Source organism: Arvicola amphibius, chromosome X (genome assembly GCF_903992535.2).
Source record: "Arvicola amphibius chromosome X, mArvAmp1.2, whole genome shotgun sequence".
Lineage (NCBI taxonomy): Eukaryota > Metazoa > Chordata > Mammalia > Rodentia > Cricetidae > Arvicola > Arvicola amphibius.
This window is the reverse complement of record NC_052065.1, coordinates 65,671,364-65,689,836: the sequence shown is the minus strand read 5'-3', so window position 1 is coordinate 65,689,836 and position 18,473 is coordinate 65,671,364. Positions and strand designations below refer to the sequence as shown.

The window sequence follows — 18,473 nt, the reverse complement described above, 5'->3', positions numbered from 1 at the left end:
ATATAATGTCTAAAGTTTATGGTCCTAGGTAATATACTCATGAATCTTTATTTTTATTAACATTTGTTTTGTTTCTATGTAGCATGGATTTGTGGTATATATTCTTCATAAATTCAGATTGAAAAATTATTTAAAAAATCCTTGACTATTAATGCTATCTATTAGGAATACAAAAGGACCTGGAGAATTGTCACCACAATCATAAGACCTGAAGATTTGAAAGTGAAGTTATTATCTACAAAAATACCGTATTTGCTCATATTTTTCCATGCCTATCAGTTTATCATAAAAACATATACATAGAAAATATACATAAAAACTGAATATTCGGATTGAAAAAAAGTAAAAAATTAAGTAAAGCACGATTTATCAGTGTTCTTTTTATGTTTAAGTGGAAGAAAGAACTTGAAAGAATATGGTTATTATGATTACTGAACATTATCACATTATCTTTTTAGAAACCTATCGTCATGGAAGAGCACATCATGACAAATTTCATAAAAGAAATGTTAAAATGTCAAAGAAGAAAATGAGAGATCACCGATTTGGTGAACAGAAGGCTAGCTCTATGTTTAATGACACTCCTTTGCTTCTAAACAAAGCCATTGACATGTCTGGTACTTCTAGTCTTCTTTGTCCTTACACTGTGGTGGATTCTCCTCCAGGCATTAACACTGATAACAATACTTCAAGCACTTGCTCTCCTAATACTGTCTTGAGCACTTGCACCATTGACAATACTCCAAAAACCTACATTGCCGACAGTCTTCCAGACATTAACACTATTGACACAATCACTAGTTCCTCTGAACATGCCCCTAGCACTACTACCTCAAACGCTACTCTTTGCTCTGACATCATTAATAGTGCTCCAGGTCCTTCCAGAATTTCTCATGATCCAGTCACCTCTGATGGAACTCAAAAGTCGTCAAATACCGAGACTACTCCAAGCTATATTTCTGAGAGTGATCACAACATTTTCATCTCTGAAAATGCTCATATCCACCCTTCAATTAATAATGTGTTCAGACCTTCTGGTGCTGCCAGCATTTCCAGCAATACCAAGGCTTATACTGAAGGTAATCATGGAAAGAGAGAGAATAATGTGGAAGGTAAAGACAATAAGCAGATATCAGATGAAAAACAAAGGAAGAATCATTTGACAAATGCAGTACCAAAAGGTAAACCCAGGAATCCAGTATTGTTGTCATTGAGTAATCAAGTCAACTATTTTGGGCTCTCAAAGTAAAATGTGCTGATGTATTTGAAAGGTGATAATAGACCTATTTTTTTTATAAATATATTTTTAAATATATTTCTACTACACATACTTATTTATTTAGTCTGTGTATGTATGTGAACAAGGGAGGATTAGAGGACCCAGGAATCAAGTTTTGTTGTCAATGAGCAATGAATACTCAAGTCAAATATGTTGGACTCTCAATGCATTTTTAAATAAATTTCTATTATACATCATTATTTATTTAGTTGGTGTATGTATGTGAATGAGGGATATCAGAGGTAACTTATAGGAGTTTATTTTCTTCTTTCAACTATGCAGGTCCCTGAACCAAACCCAGGTCATAAAGCTTGGTGGAAAGCACCATTATTCTCTAATGTCACCTTGCCAGCCCATTTTAAATATTAACATGCTATTCTCCACTTCTGTTTCCTCTGAACCTGATTATACTTGTACCTCCATGGTTTTATAATTTATTTTTAATTTATTATTAGCTGACAAATAACAACCACACATTTATAAAGTACAGTGTGATGCACAAACATGTAATCTATAAATATAAAGTAGAACTAGTAAGTAAAGCTAACTAACCACTGTCATCTCACCAATCAGGAATTTTATGTTACAACGTTTAAAATGCATGTGTTTTATATTGCAATATACCTTATATTAACTAGAGTCATCCTGCCATGCAATAGCTCTCAGAAATCTATTTCTCTCATATGAAAGTTTCTTACCTTTGTTCAGCATCTACCCATTCTCTAACTTCCACCCCACTCCTGCTAATGTTTCCTTCACTCTGCAAAATTCTCCATATAAGTGAGATCATGCTGTATTTATTTTTCTGGACTTGACATATTTCATTTAGCATAATGTCTTTTGGGTTTGTATGTTGTAGCAAGTAACAGAATTTTTATTCTTCTTTTGAAGACCAATTAGTGTATGCAAAATCATAATTAGGTTGCCTCTTAAAATCATGAAAAATGTCAGAAAGCATCTAGGTGGAGACATTGTATAATATGTGAAAGGCCCTGGATTAAATTCCTATCAACATACATACACACACACAAATACACCTAGTTTAAAAGTCATCTTCTCGAAAAATTTGCATATCCTTGAATGCTTTTCTGGTTATCTTCTAATGAAACATTGCAAATTTTAATCCTACTTTGTCTGATTTTACTTAAATTGAGTAATGTTGTAATATCCTGCTGAGTTTAACACATATTTTGATCAGATTCTTATTTTAGTGTTTAGTGTAAATGTCATTAGGTCTTTGTAATTTTCATTGTGTTGATGTATTTGAAAGGTGATAATAGACCTAAATTTTTTATCCTGTTCTTGCCAATATATTATTATTATTGTTTGAGGTGGGATTTTTCTTGATTTTAGAAAATAATACAGACTACAGACCACAGTCCTGCTATTCCAACCTTGAAAAGCCTGTGGTAAGTAACTAAACTCAAGATTTTATGTTCTTTTTACCTTTTCTCTCTTAACCCTGCACAATCACTGTGATGTTTTCTTTAAAAGAAGATTCATTTGAAACATTAACTGTGTTACAATTTCAAATCTCCTTCAGCAATGCAATAATAACCAATGCAGCACCATTAAACATAAAATTAATGGCTAGTTATTTAATCACAGTATTTCAGCACCTAATAATGGGGTTATACCTAATATCAATTAAGATTGAAGAAAAAGACTGTATTCAAAATTACACATTATGATTTTTAAGTATATTCCTTGCATTTCTATCATTTTAGATTTCTAATATCCAAACAAGATCTGCTACTGTTTCATGGAATCTGAACAGTACTGAAAAATGCGATCATATTAATTCTCCTGTGACATTTGAATTGGCACTGTCTAGCGATGGTAAAAATGAAATCTACAAAAGCATGTATAAGTAAGTCTTTTTAATTACTTTGTGTTATTCAATTCAAGTATATTGTATAAATATATAATCATTGTGTCCCAACTTATCCCTAGGCTAAATTCTTTGTTTTTTCCTAGATTCTTCCATTAGACAGGGTTAGTTTTGGTTTAGTGTTTTTCTAATAGTTGGTTCCCAAAAAATTCAAAAAAGCTCATTATATTGAAGACGTTACTTAAATATCAGATCATCCATTTTCAGCTACAGGCTTCCTGGTAGAAAAAATTTGAACTTTAGGAGGTTAATAAAAAGTGAACCTCTAATTCCTCTTCATTTTTCACTTGGTACAATTTAGAAAAAAGGAGTTCCACGTGATACTGTCATTGGGTAAACGAGTGAGATAATTTACATGGCAGTGAAAATTCAAGCCCTGCACTTAATTAAGCTCTGGGAGCTGGTTATAAAAAAGCAGTCTGTTAAAATAGCAAGATAAATTGAGGGGTGTGGCTCAGAAGATAGATCCAGGACTATGGAGAATACAGTAGAAGATAGCATGTGCACAACCAGATGTTCTAAGTAGCAGTCAGCCTGGATGAAGATGCAAACACAGAAAAACAAGAAAGGAAAGACATGCAGATAGAGAGAAAGGGACAATCATACCCACTGTTTATCTTAGGCAGTAGGTAAGCCAGAGATGGTGTACAATACTTTGAAAATCATATTAAACAATTTGATTTTCTAAAACTATTTTTGGCCAGATACTCAAAGTAAAAATGGGAATTTCTGTGAAGTTTCATTAATTTGATAATTATCGTGTAAAATTATGAGATTTAAGAATCACAACCCACAATCCTCTATGTTGGGTAAGAGACAGGGAAATGCAAAATTAACTTGCATGGAAATCTATTTCTGGCATCTCATGCACTTTACACACATCACTAGTTCAGTACAACACCCCTTCATGATAAAGGTCTTCAAGAGAGCAAGGACACAAGGAACATGCCTAAACATAATAAAGGCAATATACTGCAAGCCAACAGCTAACATCAAATATATGTGGAGGTTGCTCATTCGTTCCTGGATACCCAGACCCAAAATAATAACACAAAAAATATATTAATTACAACACAGTTTGGCCAATAACTTAGGCATATTGCTAGCTAACTCTTACATGTTAAATTAACCCAAAGTTTCCATTGTTTTATACTTTACCACAAGGCTCATGGTTTACCAGTAAGGTTCTGGGGACTCTGTCTCCTTCGGCACCTCCATGGCATCTCTCTGACTCCAAATTCTTTTCTCCTGTAGCTCGGCTTAGAATTCCCACATTAATCTATTCTGCACTGAAAAAACCACAAAGCAGACTATTTATTAACCAATGATAATAAAACATATTCACAGCATACAGAGGGGAATCCCACATCACCTCCATTTTTCTGTCTAAATAAAAAGGAACGTTTTAACTTTAACATAGTAAAATTACATACAACAAAACAGGTATCAAGTAAGAATTACAGTTACAATATTTATATATACTTTATCTTTTATCATAACTAAGGAAAATTATAATTCGATCTATTCTTCAACTCCATCAAAGACCACAGAAGGATATAATGTTACCTAAGTTAACAGGAAGTGCATTGTAAGCAACGTCCAAAACCCTAGAATTGACAGAGACATCTCGCTGCCCTGACAGCCACCCAAACTTCATTGTAAAATTGGGACATCATCTTCAGCCTACAGATCTGGCAGACTTTTCTATGAAGCAGGAAATTTCAAAGACAGATCCGCCTCTATTGGCAGTTTGTCAGTAACTTTCTTCTGTATCATGCAGAATATCTGGCAGACTCTTTCATGAAGCAGGAACCCTGAAGGACTGTCTCACCTTCTTTAAGCAACTTCAGCAGTCATTTTTCATCAGGTCCTTAATGTCCAGTTTATAGAGAAAACCATCAAGCAGGCAAGAGCAGTTTCTTGCCCAAATGGTTAGCCTTGTCACATTAAAGCAATTTCCATAATGAGTTTCTTCAATGCCCATCAACCTCTATGAAGAATTGGTGCTTCAAGAAGCAGACATGTCTCACTATAGAGAGGAATCTCCAGTCTTAAAACATTTTCAATACCATATTCTGTAAGTCTTTGAAAGATATGAAGAATACCTATCTATCTGAAATATATCTCTGTACATCTAGAAAATCTAACTAACATGACTAAAAGTTTCGTTATTATAAATGACTATCTCTTAATCTGTATTTCTTAACAGTATGTTTCATTTTAAAAGAGTGTCACAAATACAATACCTTAAACAAGAGCAGAAATATTCACATAACTAAATTGACCTTAAATTTGTATCAATAATCCAGAGTCCATATCAATGTAAAGATTTCATCTTTATATTATATCCCCCTTTAAATTAAAACAAAAGTTTATAAACAATATTTAAGAATTTAAGCATAGTTCTCACCAAACTGCTTTCTGCTTTTTGCTGAGCAAAGTATTTTGGGGAGGGGGGTTCATGGATACCTTTCAGAGAGCCCTGTTCCATCAGTCCACATTAGTCTGGAAGGAATACACAGGTTCTCAATTAACCTCTGTGGAAACAAAAGAAGAACTTTTTTTCCAAAGGAACTTATCCTTCAACCCAAATTTGGAGTCAAGATATCTATTAAATATATATGTTGGTTTAGCTTAGTAGCCCGAACAATAAAATGTCTCTCTGTGCTTAGCTCATTCACAGTCAAAAACTCAAAGAAAACACAATAGCATACATAATCCAGACTTTTTGTGTATTTTCCATCTTTACATGACCTTTTTTACTCTATTGCTTTTAAATATTTACTCTCTTTACTCCTTTAATCTATGTCTGTCTGAACTCTTTTATATTAATTCTTTTTATAACTGTCTATACTCTTTGTTCTCTCTTTCCCAAGCCTATGTACATTTTTTCAATTAGTTAATTAATTATTTTTAAAAAGAAAACCAGCAATATTTTTACATTTCACATACCAATCCCAGTTTCCACTCCCTGGATTCCTCCCCTTACATCCACCTAAAACCCCTACCCCACCCACCATCCACTCCTCATAAAGGGTAAGGCACATTGCTTTGAGTAAAATCCAAGGCCTTCCCTCCTATATCTAGACTGAACAAGGAATCCATCTAAAGAGAATAAAATCCCAAAAAGCCAGTACAAGCAGTAGGGTTAAGACCTGGTGCCACTTCTAGTGGCCCTACAGTATTCCCCAGCCATACAACTGTCACCCACATTCACAGTGGCTATTTTGGACCTAAGCTGTTTCTTTCCCTGTCTGGCTGGAGTTGGTGAGCTCCCATTACCTCAGGTAAACTGTTTCAGTAGGTATATCCATCATAGTCTTAACCTATTTGCTCATATTCTTATTCCTCCCACTCTTCAACTGGACTTTGGGAGCTCAGTCCAGTGCTCAGATGCAGGTCTCCACCTCTGTTTACATTAGTTTCCGGAAGAAGGTCTATGATGATATTTAAGATATTCATCAGTCTGACTACAGGGAAAGGCCAGCTGAGGCACCCTCTCTTCTATTGCTTAGGGTCTTAACTGGTATCATCCTTGTGAATTCCTGGGAATTTCTCTAGTGCCAGGTTTCTTGCTAGCCCCATAATGGCTCCCTCAATCAAAATAACTTTTCCTTGTTCTTCTCTCTTTCCTTCGTCCATCTCAACTATCCCATTTCCTCAAGTTCTCCTCCTCCTCCCCTTCTCCACTAGTCTTCCCCTTCCATCCACCCTACTCCCCCCACTACCATACTCCCAGTTTTCTCAGGCGATCTTGTCTGCTTCCCCTTTCCAGTTGGATCTATGTATGTTTTTCTTAGGGTTCATCTTGTTACTTAACTTTTCTAGGATCATGAACTATAAAATCAATATACTTTGCTTTACAGCTAGTATCCACTTATGATTGAGTACATACATATTCATATTTTGGGTCTGGGTTACCTCATTCAGTATAGTTTTTTTAGTTCCATCTATTTGTATTCATAATTCAAGATGTCATTTTTTTTACCACTGAGTAGTGCTCTAATGTGTAAATGTGCCACATTTTTTTTATCCATTCTTCGGTTGAGGGGCATATAGGTTGTTTCCAGGTTCTGGCTATTATAAATAATTCTGACATAAACATAGCTGGATAAGTCCTTGTACTATGATTGAGCATCTTTTAGGTATATGCCCAAGAGTGATTTTGTTGGGTCTTGAGGTAGGTTGATTCCCAATTTTCTGAGAAACTGCTATACTGATTTCCAAAGTGGTTGTACAAGTTTGCATTCCCACCACCAATGGCGGAGTGTTCCCCTTACTCCACATCCTCTCCAGCATAAGCTATCATTGGTGTTTTTGTCCTTAGCCATTCTGAATGGTATAAGATGGTATCTCAGAGTTGTTTTGATTTGCATGTCCCTGATGGCTAAAGATGCTGACCTTTCCTTAAGTGTCTTTTGGTAATTTGAGATTCTTCTGTTGAGAACTCTCTGTTTAGTTTTGTACCCCATTTTTATTGCATTATTCAGAATTTTGTTGTCTAATTTCTTGAGTTTTTTATATAATTTGGATGTCAGTCCTCTGTCTGATGTGGGTTTCCCATTCAGTAGGCTGCCCTTTTGTCTTATTGACTGTTTTCTTTGCTTTACAAAAGCTTTTCAGTTTAACGATATTCCATTTATGTACTGTTACTCTAAGTGTCTGGGTTATGGAGGTTATATTTAGGAAATGGTCTCCTGTGTCCATGCATTGAAGGCTACTTCCCACTCTCTCTTCTATCAGGTTCAGTGTGGTTGGATTTATATGGAGATATTTAATCCGTTTGGACTTGAGTTTTGTGCATGGGAGTAGATATGGATCTATTTGCATTCTTCTACATGGTGACTGACATCCAGTTATGCCAGCACCATCTTTTGAAGATACTTTCTTTTTTCCATTGTATATTTTTACCTTCTTTGTCAAAAATCAGGTGTTCATAGGTGTGTGGATTAATATCTGCATCTTTGATTCGATTCCATTGGTCAACCTCTCTGTTTTTTATGCCAACTAAGCTGTTTTCATTACTGTCATTCTGTAATAGAGTTTCATGTCAGGGATGGTGCTACCTCCAGAAATTCCTTTATTGTAAAGGATTGTTTTGATTATACTGAGTTTTTTGGCTTTTCATATGAACTTAAGTATTGTTCTTCAAGGTCTGTGAAGAACTGTTTTGGGATTTTGATGGGAATTGCACTGAATCTATAGACTGCTATTGGTAGGATTGCCATTTTTATTATGGTGATCCTATCTTTCCAAGAGCATGGGTGACCTTTCAATTTTCTGGTATCTTCTTTAATTTCTTTCTCCAAAGACTTAAAGTTTTTGTCAAACACGACTTTCCCTTCTTTGGTTAGGGTTACCCCAAGATATTTTATGTTATTTGTGGCTTTTGTGAAAGGTGATGATTCTCTGGTTTCTTTCACAACTTCTTTATTATTTGCATATAGCAAGGCTACTAATTTTTTTTAGTTGATCTTGTATTCTGCCACATTACTGAAGAGATTTATCAGCTGTAGAAGTTCCCTACTAGAATTTTTGGGGTCACTTATGTATACTATCATATCTTCTGCAAATAATGAAAGTTTGACTTCTTCCATTCCAGTTGGTTGCCCCTTAATCTCCTTTTGTTGTCTTATTGTTCTAGCCAGAACTTCAAGAACTATGTTGAATAGATATGGAGAGAGTGGTGGCCTGTCTTGTTCCTGATTTTAGTGGGATCGCTTTGAATTTTTCTCCATTTAATTTGATGTTGGCTGTCAGCTTGCTGTATATTGCTTTCATTATGTTTAGATATGTTTCTTGTATCCGTGATCTCTCCAAGACCTTTATCATAAAGGGGTGGTGAATTTTGTTAAATGCTTTTTCAGCATCTAATGAGATGATCATATGGATTTTTTTCCTTCAGTTTATTTATATGAAGGATTACATTGACAGATTTTCATATGTTGAACCATCCCTGCTACTCTGGGATAAAGCCAACTTGATCATGGTGAATGATTTTTTGATGTGTTCCTGCATATTTATTAAATTTATATATATATATATATATATATATATATGGTGCTCTATCTGCATGTACAACTGAAGGGCAGAAGAAGGGATCAGATCCAATTACAGATGCCTGTGAACCATCAAGAGGTTGTTGGGAATTGAACTCAGGACCTCTGGAAGAACAGCCAATGCTCTTAACCCCTGACCAGTATTTAATTGCGTATTTTTGCATCAATGTTCATAAGTTAGATTGATTTGATATTTTCTTTCTTGGTTGAGTCTTTGTGCGGTATTGGTATCAGGTTAACTGTAGCCTCATAAAAAGAGTTTGGCAATGTTCCTTCTGTTTCTATTATGTGGAACACTTTGAGAAGTATAGGTATTAGCTCTTCTTTGAACTTCTGGAAAAATTCTACACTGAAACTGTCCAGCCCTAGCCTTTTTTTCATTGGCAGGCTTTTGATGACAGCTTCTATTTCCCTGTAGGTGATAAGTCTATTTAAATTGTCCACCCGGCCTTCATTTAATTTTGGTATGTGGTACTTATCCAGAAAATTGTCCATTTCTTTTTAATTTTCCAATTTTGTGGAGTACATGTTTTTATAGTATGACCTAAAGATTCTCTGAATTTCCCCAGTATCTGTTGTTGTGTCCCCTTTTTATTTCTAATTTCCGTTAATTTGGATGCTTTCTTGCTGTGGATTTGTACCACATGTTGGGCACCATTTTGTAGGTGGAGGATGCTCATTTGCTCCCAGACACCCAGATGTGAAACAATAACACAGAAAGTATATTAATTATAACACTGCTTGGCCATTCACTTAGGCATGTTGCTAGCTAGCTCTTATATCTTAAAATAAACCACTTCCATTATTTTATATTTTAACATGAGGCTTGTGGTTTACTGGTAAGGTTCCAGGGACATAGTCTCCTTCAGCAGCTATATGACTTCTCTCTGACCCCAACTACTTTTCTCCTATATCTCTGCTTGGAATTCCCACCTTGCTCTATTCAGCACTGCAATAGGCCCAAAGCAGATTCTTTAGTAACCAATAGTAATAAAACAGATTCACAGCATACAGAGGGGAATCCCACATCACTAAACAGACAGAAATTCAAAGCAGTACCACTGGAAACAGGAATAAGACAAGGTTGTCTACTGTCTCCATATCTATTCAATATAGTACTTGAGGTGCTATCTAGAGCAATAAGAAAATAAAAGGAGCCTATTAGTGACATTATTTTGTACACATGTAGAGAGGTTTAAAGTTATCCAAACTTCAAGGAAAACTGTGGTTCTTTATCAGTTATTCAGGTATTACGAGACTAGGACTGCTACCTTAGCTGTGAAATATATATGAGATCCCATGTAAACAAAGATTATCTTCACAGTGGTAATGAGGTTACAGTGGACCTACATGATCTCCAGCCCTGCACAGTCTACGTTTTAAGGTAAGAAGTCTGTCCTATACAACCTGAAACCAGCCAAGACTCCTTAACCTATGAGAGTTTAGTACTTAAAATTCCTGAAGTCAGCCTGGTTTTTCGTACCAGCAAAATGCCCTTTCCTTCCAGCTTCAAACAACCCCAGCTCCAAACTCATGTAAGCAACCCTAATTTAACTCATTAGGTTACCCTGAATAGAAAGGCCATGAAGGTAGAAAGTAGGGGACTATTGGGAGTTAGAAGGGAGCAAAAGAGAATAATGGGAAAAGAGGGGGTATGACCTTCTATGAAAATGCCATAATGTGAGCTGTTACTATGTATAAACAATATATGCTAACAACAGAACAACAAAACATGTGTCTAGAAGCACAGTCCTGAGACTCAGCACTTGAAAGCTTACGACAATTGCTGTTACCCTTTCAGAGTTACAACCATAAGAGACACAGAGCACAGAAATGTGTCTGAGGTGGTTAGTTTCACAACACGTGGCTGTGAACCGGACCCTCCACTTGCACCCAAACTAATTAGCAGAACCAAGAACAGCCTGAATCTTCAGTGGAAAGTAAGGATTTTACTGACAAAAGCATCTCAGTGTGACTTTAAAACACTCTTTGATATCTTAAATTTTAAAGATGGTTTATGCATGCTTCATCAAACTTACTTCTCTAATGCTTCTCTTCACAATGCTCTTTCTCTTTGCTCTGAGAGGTCCTGCCAAGCAAATTGAGAAATGTCAATAGAATTTAGATAATTAATAAAAAGTGAACTGTCCCTATCCAGCACTTAAATTTTGGTATTAGTCATCACAATTACTAATAAATATATCTCTCCATTTTCTTAGGTATCAGTTTTAATTTCTTTCTGAAAACACAAAGTACAGAATCACTGTGTGTCTTGTAGACTGTAAAACATGTGCTTTAACCTTAAATCTGAACTGCCATAAAAAATACACAAAAATTTTACAGTAATTTATACCACCATAAATGCATTCACATATGTATATAATATGTAACACACTTAAATATTTATTATGTAAAAATAACCTATCATAATTTTATTATTCTGATCTATTCAGGGTTCCAATGACAATGGATCCAAAATAAGGAGCTTTCTTTTGGAATGGGATGAGGTATGCACATTTATTTTGATTTTATTTTTATTAAAATACCTTTTCATATAATATATGCAGATTACTATTTTCCCTCCCTCAACTCCAGGTCCCCTGTGCACCCCCCATTCAAACCCACAGACTTTCTTGTTCTCCTTAGAAAATAGGCATCTAAAACAAGAAAGAAGAAAATAATAAGATATGTAAAAACAAGGAAACCTGAATAGGACAAAACAAACAAATGAACAGAAAAAAAAGAGGGAAAAAAGCACATAAACACATAAAGACATAGAGACTCACGTTTGCAAACCTAGAAATCTCATAAGGATCGAAAACCATAATATCTAAGCAAAAGACTTATAGATAATTTTAAATGCCCAGACAAAGTATTACGAGTCACTAAAAAATCTTAAAAAATACTATTGAGTTCATTTTGCGTTAGTCAACTACTGCTGGGAATGGATCCTGGCCTGAAGTGTGGATTAGATACCCAGTGAGGCTACATGGGAGAAAATGATTTTTTCCTTTGCAAGCGCTTTGCAATGGGAGATAACTTCCGGGTAAAGGATGGGAGCTTCTGTCCATTTTCCTCTCAGTGCAGGGACCCCATCAGGCTTAAACCTCATGCACAGATATTTTTAAAAATCATTCACCTGATTGTGAATGATTAAGGTTATGACAAGTATGTGCTGTTAAGTGCAGTATTTTAAAATATTCTAATATATTATGTGCATTGTCAAGGGTAAAGGTGAAGAGTTCAAAATTTGCTACAGTGGTCCCATGAAACAGCACAAGATCTTTAAACTGACCGCTTCTACGAAGTATGCATTCAGATTAGCTGCCAAAAATCACTTCGGCTCCAGGTACACTGAATTATTTTCACTATTAAAAAGTCTACAGTGCCATGAGATCCTGAAACTGGTGTTTCCACTTTAACATATCCTTTTAGTAATTTCAGTGAAATAGCCGCCTTCTACACATCAGGAAACAGACCTCCGGCACCGCTGCCACCTAAGTTGAAAGAAGCAGGAGTCTATAGTTTGTGGCTGGAATGGCGTGCCCCAACAAACCCAAACCCAAATGACACTCTGACTTATGTACTCGAGATGGAGGAACCAAGATCTGTAAGTTTCCTGTTTGGGGGCTATGATCCTTAGCCTCATCTCTCAATACCTTTTTATACTCACTTCTCACTTGGAGGGCAAAACAACCTTGAGTCCCTGTGTTCTGAATTGGCTCAATGCAGAGCAACTGTTGGGCAAGTCTGCATAGGTCGTTCATCCTCAACTAGCTGAAGGCAAAAGCAGCATCTCTGCACTCTGCTCGTTCTATTCAAAGACGTCTGTTAGCATTTTCAGCGCCAGCCTGTTCTGGCTGACTCTCTGTGGTCAGAGATATCTTTCAGCACCTTTACACAATTCTGCTAAGCTGTCCTTCCTTCATCACAGTTTTTCGTGTGAGTGGGCAACTATTTCATTCCATTTGGAGCTTTTAAATCTGTGTCAAAGAGCCGGTCAATTTAAACAACAGCCACAAATTACTGTGTACAAGCCACAAAATTTTAAATGAAGGAGATAACATTGAGACGTGTTCTGGGTCGTCACCTATAGGTGACTTGCTCTTACATGTGCTATCTCACTATGTTGTGAAAAATGGAACATTTAAAACTAAAAATTATCTCCATTGTCTATTGAAACTAACTTCTCTCACACAATACATCCCTTTACAACACCACTCCTCCTAGATCCACCCCCAACACATACACACACACACACACACACACACACACACACACACACACCTCCCAGATCTACTACTCCTTTGTTTCCCTTCAAAAATGAGCAGGCCTCCATGAGACAACAAGCAAACACAGCCAAACAAGATACAATATGACAAGGCAAAAGCCCTCATATCAGAGCTAGACAAGGCAACCCAATAGGAGGGGAAAACTCTCAAACACAGGCAAGAGTCAGAGATACATCCATTCCCACTGTTAGGAGTCCCAGAAAAGCATCAAGCTAACAGCTATAACATATATGCAGAGGAATTGGTGCAGACCCTTTGGGGTTCCGAAAGTCTAAGGTACTTTCTCAAGACCATTAAGGTAAACAGTAAGTTGAAGCTAGAGCTTGAACCTAAGCTTCGTTCCTAAATTCCCTGTCCTCCATTTTCAGGGATTGGGTTTTAACCCTAAATACAATGGAGAAGATCTCTCCTGCATTGTAAGAAATCTTCAGAGAAATACTACATACAAGTTTCGGGTATGTGTCATAATATAATAACTGGTGTTGTGTTTTCATATAAGACTAAACTCTTCGCTGGAATAAATGTTTTTTTCTTTGAAATGAAACTTTGCTTTACATTTAATTTTTGAAAATGCTCACCCAGCTGCACATTACACATTATCAAAGCAGACGTTTATTTCCAATGCCCAACAAAATATTTTCTTTTACACAAACAGATTTTTGCCTGCAATCTGGAAGGAAGAAGCAATTCCAGCAGAGAAGTAAAATATTCTACTTGTCCAGCCAAGCCTGCATACCCAAAGAAACCATATGTAGTGGGAGGAATCCATGCACACCAAGTAAAAATTGGATGGGGTAAATAATTCTTCTATGTCTAAAATTTGTTCTCTCCATAATTACTATTGTGAAGAAATCTTTCTGCAATTGCTCTAAGCTTAATAAAATATTGTCATTTGCATGTGAGATACTCTGCCATATAAATAAGTTTATATATACCCTATTATTTTTTGTTATTTGCTATTTTTTTTTCTTTTAAAACACTGCCTGGCCCATAGTTTCAGCCTCTTATTGGTTAACTCTCACATCTTCCTTTAACCCATATTTAGTAATTTGGGTAGCACCACGAGGTGTGGCTTACCAGGAGAGATCTTAACCTGCATCCATCTCGGAGAGGAGCAGCATGGAGACTCACATCGCGAATGCCTGAAGCGTCTCCCCCACTCTACTTCCTTGTTCCCACAATTCTGTTCTGTCTACTCCACCTACCTAATTTTCTCTTAAAGGGCCAAGGCAGTTTTCTTTATTAATAATGAAAGTAACACATAAACACTCCTCCATCATTTCCCCTTTTTCTGTTTAAACAAAAAAGAAAGGCTTTAACTTTAACATAGTAAAATTACATGTAACAAAACAGTTATCAAGCAAGTATTACAGTTACAATATTTAAATCTATTTTATCTTTTATCATAACTAAGGAAATCTATAACTATCTATTTATTCTTCAACTCCATCAAAGACTCCAGAAGGATATAATATTACCTAAGTAAACAAGAAATAAGTAACTTATAAAACTCTAGAAATGACAGAGACAACTCGCTGCCTGGACAGTCACCCAAAGTTCCTCTGTACCGTTGGGGCATCCATCTTCGGGCTTCAGGCCCACAGTATCCAGCAGACAATTCCATGAAGCAGAAAAATTCCAAAGACAGTTCAGTCACTTTCTGCTGTGTCCTGCAGAACGTCTCGCAGACTCTTTCACGAATCAGGAACCCTGAGAGACCATCTCACCTTTAGGCAAGTTTAGCAGTCCTCTTTCTGTGGGTTCCTTGTGTCCAGTTTATGCAACAGTCCAGGCAAGAGCAGTTTCTTGCCCAAATGGCTAACAAACTCCATAAGTAGCCTCTTCGATGCCCATCTTCCTCTTGAAGTAGATTGGTGCTGCCAGGAGCAGACGTGTCTCATTGTCATGAAAAACCCTAAGTTATTAAAACATTAAATGCCATATTCTGCAGTCTTTGAAAGATATGAAGAATGCCTATCTGAAATATATCTATGCACATCTAGAAAATGACTAACATGACTACAAGCTTGACTATTAATCGATGATTATCCATTAACAACCTATATTTCCTAATTATACATTACATTCTTTAAAATGAACTACAATCACAATAGCTTAATCAAAATCAGAAATACATATACATATAACAAATTGACCTTAAAATCCATACCAATGCAAATTCATATCTATATCATCTCCCCCTTTAAATGTAAAAGAACATTTATAAGCAATATTTGGGAAAATGGGCGCAGTTTTTTCTCTCCAAACTGCTTCCTGCTGAATGGGGGGCGCTGTTATTTAGGTCTTTCATGGTATAACCTGTCTGCTAGGTTCATCCCAGTCGGCAGTTGAGCGAAGTAATTTTTTGAGGGTGTTCACAGCAACCTTTCAGGAGGGCGTGGTCTATCATACCATATTGGGATAGAAGCAATCCACAGAGTCTCGTCCTCTGTGAAAACAAAAGAAGAAACTCTTTTCCAAAGCATCATGTTCTTAGATCCAAATCCTGAAGTCATACCATTAAGATGTCCATTTTGGTCTAGACTGGCAGCCCATATAATGAAATGTCTCTCTGTATTTAGCTCCTTTACAGTCAAAAAAATCAAAGAAAACACAACAAAATACATAATCCAGACTCTCTGTGAATTTTCCATTTTTACGTGGCTTATTTTTACTCTATCGCTTTACTTCTTTTAATCTATAACTATCTGTACTCTGTCTCTTTAAAGACTTTAACCTTTTTTTTTAAGGCATTAACTTTATTCTCTGTATTTTCTTTTTCTCTCTTTTAAGCCTACGTGAGCCATTTAAAGGCCTTCTATGTCTGAATCTTTTCTATTGTGAATCTGTAATTTTTTACTATCCAGGAGCATTTCTTAAAAGGTTAACCACTTCTTAAAATAATACGGTACTGCCTGTTTATAGCCAAGTCTAAACCTTAACTGCGCTGTTATCATGGTAATTACGATAGTTCCTGCCTGAGGTCAGCACAATTCAGCATGGTGGAGCAGAGCCAAAGCCGCTCCTGCCTCAGTCATTTGGTGCCCCTGAGCCGCACACAGTTCCAGGCACACAGCAGTCGACATTGGAGCCGCACTCAGCAGTTTAATTCTGAGACTGAGCGTGCAGCACAGAAACTCTTTTCATCCAAGTTACAGCCAAATCTGACACGCAGAGCACCGCGCAGTCTGAAAACATCTCTATGGCGGCAGGAATCCGCCATGCTCTCCCGCTCGCCTAAGCCTGATTCCGCCATCTGCCCAGGTGCAGGAAGGGAGCAGTGAGCCATTGGCATGGTCTCAGAGAACTTTCTTTCCGATCCCAAGTGGGCAAGGTTTTTAAGTGGATTTAGTCACCACGTTGGAGCGCCAATCTGTAGTGTGAAACGGCGGGCTGCGTTCCCGCCGCCCAGTTCCCAGCAACCGGCTAGCTTTACCCAAAATAATTACACGGAAACTGTATTCTTTTAAAACACTGCCTGGCCCATAGTTTCAGCCTCTTATTGGTTAACTCTCACATCTTCCTTTAACCCATATTTAGTAATTTGGGTAGCACCACGAGGTGTGGCTTACCAGGAGAGATCTTAACCTGCATCCATCTCGGAGAGGAGCAGCATGGAGACCTGTTATTTGCTATTGAATTTCCTATAGCTAGCTTAATTATTCACACATGAACTAACTTTTGAAGTTCATATGGATCCTTAAATAAACGTCTTCCAATAAAATTTTAGACAACATAGGTAGAGTAGAAAGAAGTCTGTGTCACAGATAAATGGCAGCTTAACCCAAAGTTATATTTAAACACATTTATGGCCTTGACTAGATAAATTAAAGTTATTCACATATTCTTTTCATTTTAGTTTCTTGCCAAGACGTTGAAATACTATCTAAATACTTGATGAGTGATATCAAATGTATGTAACTTGTACTAGGTTTGCAGATTATAACTAGTATATAGATATAAATACAACAATGTGTCATGTTTATATTTTTCTCTGTGAGAAGTTACAATTCATGAAAAAAATGTTAGTGAAAGACTTGCAAGATACTTCTAGATCACCTAAAATTTGTTTCTCTTTTTAGACTCCCCCAAAGACAATGGCGGAATGCACATTTCAAGTTACAGTTTAGAAGTCAGTGAAAATTCAGACGGTGGTAAGGAAACATGAACTTTAAAAGATTTTATTTCTAAATAATTGTACACTTATTTAGAAGTTATGAAAAACTACACAGCATTCCCTAGCAAAACATTAACTTAGTCTCCCCTAATAGTAGTGTCTTATGTAACCATAGTGCAATTAACAGAATCAGAAAATCAGTATAAATACACACTTATAAAACCAAACCATAAAATGTAAGTGAAGTGCTTTGAGTTTTGATAAGAAGTGATTACTTACTGATCCATTAAAACTTTTGTTTACTTCTACTTGGAATAAAATAATTTATCATAAAAAGATTATTAAATTTTGCTGGAAAGTGGTGGTGCACACATTTAATCCCAGCACTCAGGAGGGAGAGGCAGGCAGAGCTCTATGAGTTGGACACCAGCCTGATCTACAGAGTGAGTTCAGGACAGCCAATGATACGCAGAAAAACCCTGTCTTGAAATCTCAGCTCAAAAGGTTGTTGGATCATGTTACGTTCCACAATGGTTGTTTCTTAGAATATATCATGCATACATTAATTGTCATGGGGACTTATAAAATTTAGAAGTGACCTATGAACAAATTGAGCCAAATTGCTCTGCTTGCTGCAGCAAATCTCTGGAAGATAATCTACAATGGCACTCACCAGGAATTTCTGTACGATGGCCTCCAACCAGGAACCACATATAAACTGAGAGTCTTTTGCACTTCACCTGTAGGCCAAAGCCAGGTAAGAAATCAGAAAGGAGAGAGTTCTCAAATTGAGGGAATTGAGGGTTGAAATAAACTGTTATGTTACTGAATGTTT

At 36.4% G+C, this 18,473-nt stretch overlaps 1 protein-coding gene across 1 annotated transcript in view; it reads left to right on the top strand.

The window, feature by feature from the left end:
* LOC119804316 (fibronectin type III domain containing protein 3C1-like) overlaps positions 1-18,473 on the top strand; it is a 48,378-nt gene that overhangs the window by 16,883 nt on the left and 13,022 nt on the right. The window contains exons 7-18 of the mRNA XM_042054331.1: positions 459-1,181; positions 2,633-2,688; positions 3,007-3,149; positions 10,554-10,613; positions 11,031-11,169; positions 11,683-11,736; positions 12,457-12,578; positions 12,665-12,839; positions 13,890-13,976; positions 14,177-14,315; positions 17,604-17,675; positions 18,277-18,395. Coding sequence (XP_041910265.1) covers positions 459-1,181; positions 2,633-2,688; positions 3,007-3,149; positions 10,554-10,613; positions 11,031-11,169; positions 11,683-11,736; positions 12,457-12,578; positions 12,665-12,839; positions 13,890-13,976; positions 14,177-14,315; positions 17,604-17,675; positions 18,277-18,395 — 1,889 coding nt within the window. The remainder of the gene's footprint in view (positions 1-458; positions 1,182-2,632; positions 2,689-3,006; positions 3,150-10,553; positions 10,614-11,030; positions 11,170-11,682; positions 11,737-12,456; positions 12,579-12,664; positions 12,840-13,889; positions 13,977-14,176; positions 14,316-17,603; positions 17,676-18,276; positions 18,396-18,473) is intronic.